The sequence below is a fragment of the Asparagus officinalis genome, chromosome 10 (genome assembly GCF_001876935.1).
Source record: "Asparagus officinalis chromosome 10, Aspof.V1, whole genome shotgun sequence".
Taxonomy (NCBI): Eukaryota; Viridiplantae; Streptophyta; class Magnoliopsida; order Asparagales; family Asparagaceae; genus Asparagus; species Asparagus officinalis.
In genome coordinates this window covers 7448011-7453500 of record NC_033803.1, presented here as the reverse complement: position 1 = coordinate 7453500, position 5490 = coordinate 7448011, and the positions used below count along the sequence as shown (strand labels likewise).

Genomic DNA, 5490 nt, shown 5'->3' with positions numbered 1-5490 from the left:
TCGTGTGCACCTTCATGAGAGAAATATCACCTTCCTCTATGATATCCCGCACAAAATGATACTAACATCGATATGCTTGGTACGAGCATGACGAACTTGATTCTTCGCCAAGTGAAATCGCACTCCGACTGTCGCACCACAAGTTTATAGCAATCATTTTACGGTCTATATGATAACTGTTAATATATGTATAGCGACTAATTTTTAGGGTAAACAGTTCCCTATAGAATGTAGTAAACCAAATTATCATCCTGTGAACAGGTTTGCGATGAAGGAAAGAGGAAATACGCACGGTACTGAATCGAGGAACAGGAAAAGGGAATCAACCGGCAATCCTTACAGAAGCGAAGGGGGGGCAGCGTAGACTAGTGTGGAGTACGCGGCGAGCTTGTTGGCGTCGACATGTCTGAAGAGCGTGATGAATGGATGAGTCAGCGTAGATTCAGAATATATGATTATTTACTTCGCAAACGCAAGCTTGGATGATCACATAATCATATCAAGGGTGTTGTTCATTGTTTTCATGGGAGAGATGGATTAAAAATCCTCTGGATCGATCCGTAGGAATTCAAGTCCTCGCTTTTTTTTTCTTTCCTTCGTCGTAAAATTCTTGTCGAGAAATACCTTTGATTATGCTTCAAATAAAACTTAATCTCACCCTCATAAAAATCTCTCGAGAAAAGGTAATTCATGCAAACTGATTTAGACTTAAGAGGATCGAGAGCAAATCTCTGGATGATAAGATTCAATGGATTAAGAATCTCCACTTTGATTGCCAGATTCAAAATATTGGTGATTAAGACACAATTTTACTGCAAAAAACGGATTTGTTTGCAATTTCTAATTTTCTTTTCTCAAAACTATCATTCACGGAAATATTTAGTGTAATTTGATCCATTATGTCATCTAACGAAAACAATATATGCCTGAGCTACAAATTCATCAATAGACAACTACACTGTCATCCTCACTAAAGGTAAGCAACTAATAAGTCTACTGAGAGGAAGTACTCGTTATCCAAATAAAAACCATGCAAATGAGCCATTACTAAATTTGGTTTTAAATTCAAATAAATCGACTAAACAAGCGACAAGTTCCTCTAAATGTCACTAACCTGAAAATGTATGTACACATTCGATAAATACACTAAAGCATGTCCACTACTCATTAGATATGTATCAATTTCAGTATGTTCAAGATCGCAGACCTTTAAGAAACAAAAAACCGAGGGTTATATATTTTAGAATCATCTGAAATTTTGAATGGGAACTCGAAAGTATCAACTTGTATCTTATTCTATTCTTTGATGGAAAGTGTCAAGAACATAACGGTTAAGCTGTTCACCGAATATCTTGATAGAGAATTTCTCAGTGACATGTCGATGTGCCTCTTTACCCAACTTTATAGCCATTTCAGGAGTGGCCATAAGTTTAGCCATATGCTTCGAGAATTCTAGAGGAGTTGGATCACAGAGAAATCCTGTAGTTTCATGTATAATCGTCTCAACTGGGCCTCCACTGTTGCAAGCAATAACAGGTTTTTGTGCTGCCATTGCTTCTAGAGGAACAATGCCAAAGTGTTCATCCTGCAGAGATCAAACAAGAAGTTATGCGTCCGAATCCAAAGCTTCAGCCGATTTATACTTTATAAATTTGTATTAAAGAGGGGTTATTCAGATGTTTCGTTTTATGAGGATCAAGGAGTGGGAAAAGATAATATCATGGAGGGACAACTAATTTACATCTATCGCATCTGGATTTTTTTTCCTTTTGATTCAGGTGGACTGTATTTTGGCTCATGCTTATATCTTTTGGAGGAAATCATTGCTGACTCTATATTTTGCTTATTTCTGGTCATTTGCGTAGTTTTATTGCCTGGTATGTTTTCTCTATCTTCAGTTTGGCGTATTTTTGTTGTTATTGGGATATTTCATTGAACTCTTATCAACAACACAACCAGGAGGAAAAGTATTTTTTAAAAATTTATAATGGACTCTGCTTACCGTTGGGGTATATAAAACACAGAGACATTCAGAGAGCAGAGCATTTCTTTCTGCAGTTGAGCAGGATGTAACAAACCTAACACGATCAGAAACTCCTTCAGTTTCAGCCAACTCTTTAAGTTCCTCTAGATACTCGACATTTTCCTTCAGACGTTTGTCAAAGCCACCTGAAAAACAAAACCATCGTAAGCAAAATGAATGCAGTAAACTGGTAAACTACAAGAGTAATGTTTATTTTAGTTCGTGATGGTCCTCCTCATAGAATGACCTTCCGCAGACAAATGTCAAGTAAATGTAAATGTGAATGAGCATAAATGAAAAGACAAGCTATCATATATGATAACAAAAGAAAATATAATCAAATTCATAATGCAACAGTTACATTTATGGACGATCAAAGTAGACCCGTAAATCAAAAAAAGTCACCAAGCTAAGCTTCCCGCCATTTTATTAAAAAATATAAGACAGTGATGCAACAAAGAGAAAACAATAAACATTGGTAGCAATCACCTGCTATTGTCAAGGTAGCTTCAGAAAAGCTTTTGTCAGGAAGAGTACTCCCCAAGGAACGGAGCAATGCAAATGCCGAAATTGCCAGTTGAAGATTCTTCTTTCTTTCAAATCGATTAACAGAAAGGAAATTCAACCTGAAATTTAAAAAACAAAAGAAAATTGAGTAACAAGAGAAGAGGTTACCAAGTAGCAACATCTATTTGATCTGTAGTTACTTATAATAAGGTATATACAAGCATGTCAGTTACTTATAAGCACAAGGTCCATCAAATTGGTCCATGTTGACTGCAGGGTAAAGAATAGCAGGCCTGACTCCTCTTGAATGAAGACATGAGAATGTCTTTGCAAATGTAGATGCGGTGAATCCGCTGTTAACAAGTACTAAATCTGCCATACCTGCAAATATCATTATCATTTAGTCTAGGCACTAGATAAGCATGTGCAATAAAGAGAAAAGACCAGTTCAATACATGTTAAGAAAAAAGAGTAGATATTATCAAAAAATGAAAAGAAAAAGGAATGCATATGAGACAGACCAGTAGTTGCCTCTTCGAGCAAGTCGATTGGTTTCCGGTACAACCTCCTGGCAGTAGTTGTATGTTGTGCAAGTAACAAATCCGGAAAATGACAGTAGAAAATTATCTGGCAACAAAAAAAAATATTAACATGTTTATCATAGTTCAGATATATCTCCATCAAAACAGTGTTTTGGTTACAATGGTAACAACATTAATGGCTACATTGGCTCTAAAACAAAAGGAAAAGAAACACAAAAGGCAGGGGACATCAATTGTTCAGTATTATGCATGAAGAAAAGAATGCTTGCCGAAGAGATTACCTTCGTTGATCTTTTGAATTTCATGAGGGGAACGATTACAGAGACCTGGTCTGCCAATACAATGTCGAATGATGACCAGAAGAGAAGCACACAAATGGCAACAAAGATACATCGAAGATATGCACACACTGCATGGAAGCGGTAGAAAATATGGCGAGGCAAGAAATCGCCGTATACAGTAACAGGAAAAGGACCTGAACAACAGGCAGAAAACAATTACTGTCGCTTACCTATATCATACTACTGCTTACCTATATCATACAACTGCAAAGATAAGCTATAAAATTCTGAAATTTGTGAAAAATCATCAACAATCCAGAAATACTATAAAACTGACGAGAACACTAATAAATATTGATTTTAGATATGCTGCATGCATCTTGTATTATCTGATTCCAGAAATACTAAAAAGCCGAAGAATCGGCTATTAAAGATTTTATTCCTCAAGGTCCACAAGATTCTCACCAGCAACTGTTTCCTCGAAACAACGGTTTCTTTCATGATGGGCTGTGAAAACATGAACACTGTGGCCATGTTCCGCAAGTTCAACTGCCGCATCCACGATCAATCTTTCAGCTCCACCTGCATTAAACTAACAGGAGTTCTTACACTGGGCAAGGAGCATCGCCATATAATGACTATCATATGCACATAACAATGTAAGCACATGAAGAATCTGTCCTATTATGCCCAAACTAGTTGTGAACAATATCAATTTTTTTCCGGTAAAGTAATCCCTATTTAAAAAAATTGGCTTGCTGCAGTTCCGCATTTGCTACATATTTTTTAAAAATGCTACAGTATTCCCATGTGCTACACTGTTTTCATCACTAATGCTACGATAAATATTACTATAGCATAAATAGTTAATCTCGGGTTCTCCTATTTGTACAAAGGAGTAGATGAATAACGGGCTTCACTCTTAAAGTTTTCGAGGGAAAACATTAACTGCCATATTGATGTGATTTATTATATATACATACATTGTCTAAAAAAATCCCCTTTCTACCCTTCATATTTTGACAGTAGCAAGCCCCTGATATTAATAAATTTAATTAATAAAAAAAATAAAAAGAAACACAGAAGAGAAGAACGCAAACCAATTCCAAGGTCAGGATGGATGACGGCGATCTTTAGCTTCCGGCCTCCATCTGTCTCCATTTTTTGTAAGGATTTCTACCGAAAAAATTAAAATTAAAACGCCTGAATAAAAAATGGAGAAATTTCTTTTTAAAAAAAATCAAAATAAGATCATAGATATAACTCGATCTGAACCAAAATCCTTTGGAACCAATAAAAAAGATTCTCAGCTAATAAGCAATTCATATTCAGTGAACTGATACAATCAGAAACCCTAAACCAAGAAATCGAAGCAGCAACTGGATCCCTTTGCTCGAATCCTTCGCTAAAAAAAAAAATTGCAAGAAATTAGGAGAAATAGACGGCAGTAGTACCTGACGATGAGAGAGATCGGCGGCTCGAGAGTAATGCTTGTAATATGTTGTTTGGGAGATGAATGAAGGTGAAAATTTAACTTGTTTCGGAGTACTAATTGAGGGAAGGGAAGAAAAGAAAATATATGTAAATTTACCCAAATAAACTTTGCATGATATCAAAATATTTTACCAAATAATGAATGATAAAAAAGAAAATAAAAGCTCGTGAAATTTATAAACACAAAGGGACAGTGCTTTGTTCTTTTTAAACTTTGCATATCATACATATCATATTTTTTTCCTTTAAAAGCACGGAAAATCTTTCTATGGTCAGTATTATCTTTAACATTTTTTGAATATTACATTGTTATCCTAATCAATTCTAATTTTAATTATATTTTATCTAATTCCACGTGAACTATCTCTAGGCCAACAATTTAAAAAAAAAAGTTATTTTGAATATTTCACTTAAATCTTAATCTATCCGAATACTAATTATGTTCTATATTAACTCCATATGAACTACCTATAACTCAAAAATATAGAAAAAATAAGATTAAGAAATTATACGTAGATAACATATTATAATACATAAAATATTATAAAAAACCCAAAAGTTTCAAAAATTGCATATAATAGCCTTAAAAGTTTAAAATTACACAAAACACCTTGACTTTTTAAAACTTAAAAACAAACATGAT

General features: G+C 34.7%; 1 protein-coding gene across 2 annotated transcripts; it reads right to left on the bottom strand.

Moving 5' to 3' along the window:
• Positions 1045 to 4998, bottom strand: LOC109826114 (alpha-1,3/1,6-mannosyltransferase ALG2-like). 2 transcript variants are annotated; one of them, XM_020393087.1, is made up of 9 exons: positions 4808 to 4998; positions 4454 to 4556; positions 3819 to 3935; positions 3354 to 3547; positions 3052 to 3157; positions 2764 to 2911; positions 2513 to 2649; positions 2003 to 2169; positions 1045 to 1585 (listed from the first exon to the last, which is right to left on the bottom strand). In XM_020393087.1, the coding sequence occupies exons 2-9, from the start codon at positions 4512 to 4514 to the stop codon at positions 1292 to 1294; spliced, it is 1224 nt and encodes a 407-aa protein (XP_020248676.1). In that variant the 5' UTR covers positions 4515 to 4556; positions 4808 to 4998; the 3' UTR covers positions 1045 to 1291. The 2 variants fall into 2 exon arrangements, with proteins under 2 accessions (XP_020248676.1, XP_020248675.1); XM_020393086.1 differs by having other exon boundaries at positions 4454 to 4529; positions 4808 to 4997.

What these genes read in the sequence shown, in the direction of transcription:
- LOC109826114 (XM_020393087.1), bottom strand. Translation starts at nt 4,514, where the DNA reads ATGGAGACAGATGGAGGCCGGAAGCTAAAGATCGCCGTCATCCATCCT. An exon ending in AATTCAAAAGATCAACGAAG is followed by an intron (nt 3,158 to 3,353) that starts GTAATCTCTTCG and finishes TTTTGTTGCCAG; the next exon opens with ATAATTTTCTACTGTCATTT. An exon ending in AGCTACCTTGACAATAGCAG is followed by an intron (nt 2,170 to 2,512) that starts GTGATTGCTACC and finishes TTTGTTTTTCAG; the next exon opens with GTGGCTTTGACAAACGTCTG.